The 1583-nt window shown below is 52.5% G+C and overlaps 1 protein-coding gene across 1 annotated transcript; it reads right to left on the bottom strand.

Annotated features, from left to right (window-relative positions):
- Positions 1 to 420: 420 nt before the first annotated feature.
- LOC104402734 (reprimo-like protein) lies at positions 421 to 1098 on the bottom strand. The gene has a single exon (XM_010010690.1). The coding sequence runs from the start codon at positions 1096 to 1098 to the stop codon at positions 763 to 765; it is 336 nt and encodes a 111-aa protein (XP_010008992.1). The 3' UTR covers positions 421 to 762.
- Between the last annotated feature and the right edge of the window lie 485 nt (positions 1099 to 1583).

Genomic DNA, 1583 nt, shown 5'->3' with positions numbered 1-1583 from the left:
GAAAAGGCAGTTGTGTACAAAACCAAGCATGCTTTTGTTTTGGGGTTCGAGTGGTCTTTTGTGTTTACCTGGGTTCTTTTCTTCCTCCAGTGGAGCGTGGAAGAAGAAAGAACCTCTTTATTTAACAGGGTAGCTCAGGACAATAAGGAAGAACATGCTTTCCCCATGACAAAACTCTACCAGAAGATGCATGCTTGAGGTCCCACACAGAAACAGACTGGCACATTTTGTAGCGTGCAGACTTTGTTGTACAACCCACACAGCACTTCCCTTCCCCTGCCCCATGGTCCAAGACGTGGTCCATGCCATGCATGTTGCTTTCCCTTTACTTTGTTCTTTTTGTTTTCTTTTTGTAGTAAAGTTATTTCCTTTTCCTTTTTTTTTTTCCTTTTTTTTTTTGGGTTTTTTTTTTTTTTTTTAAGCCCTAAATCCCAGGGAGCAGTATCCAAGGTAACAGCAGAAAAGAGTCCAGAGCTGCACATTATCACTGGTTCTGCAAGTTTCATGCAAAACTTAAGCCATTTCTGCATGCAACACAATGCTGGTCATTTATTGTGCTTCAGACAACTCTGGGGAGACGGCCCCATTCACCAGGACAGTTTGTTGACTGGGAAGCACAGGTTGGCTTTCCCACAGACACAGACACATTAAAGACCCCTGTGCCCCCCCTTTCCACTCCCCCCCAGCTGCCCCAAACACATGGGAATGTGCATCTCGGCACCAGGTCCAGACAGTTCACTTGCCTACAAAAGCCCGGTGGCTTCAGTAAAGTCCCATGATTGCAGCTCCCACATCCTTGGAAGGTCTTCGGTCCTTCACCAGGAAGTTAATCATGCTCTCTGACTTGATGAGCAAGTTGCAGCCCAAAAAGAAGATGCCGAACATCACAGTCAAGGAGAGGACACAGAGGACAGCGATCTGCACCACCCGCGTGATGTAAAGGCTCCTCTCATCAGGTGCCAGCACCGAGGAGCCCCCGTCGGTCGCCAGCACCGAGCTGGTCCCATTGCAGCAGGCCATGAGCATCCCCAAGCCCTGGGTCCTGTTGGGGTAAGCTCCCTGCTCTAGGAGAGTCTGGTTGAAAAAGGATCCATTCATGGTCTATGCGTGATCCCAAATCTCCAGGGAAGGCAAGAGGAAAAGCCTGTTGTCCCCCTTCCCACCCTCACAGCCAGGGCTCCGCGCTGCGGGCTCCGAGCCACCTCCTGCCTTTCTCCTCACAGCCCCTCGGATGGACGGGATGTTTCTTCGAGGCTGTGAGCAGGCGGGGGGGAAAGCCGATTCCTGCAGCTGAGGGTCGGCTCGCTCCCGGATCCCTCCTGGCACAGGCAGCGTTAGCACAAGCCCCCAGACAAGCAGAAAGACAGAGAGAGAAAAGGCAAAGGGGGCACAAGGGAGAGGAAGGCAGCCGAGGGCTGCTCCATGCCTCCTGCCCTCACACTGCCCCAGAGCACAGGGCACCCGCTTTCCGCCAGGGGCTCTCCCACAGGAGGGGGAGCTGATTCCTGCCGGCTGGAAGCTCCACAATCGCAAGTTCCAAGCTAAAGTCTTCACCGTGTTCAAAGGAAAAACCAGCAACTCCA

The sequence above is a fragment of the Nestor notabilis genome, unplaced genomic scaffold (genome assembly GCF_000696875.1).
Source record: "Nestor notabilis isolate BGI_N333 unplaced genomic scaffold, ASM69687v1 scaffold6103, whole genome shotgun sequence".
In the NCBI taxonomy this organism is placed as follows: domain Eukaryota; kingdom Metazoa; phylum Chordata; class Aves; order Psittaciformes; family Psittacidae; genus Nestor; species Nestor notabilis.
This window is presented reverse-complemented; position numbering and strand designations above follow the sequence as displayed.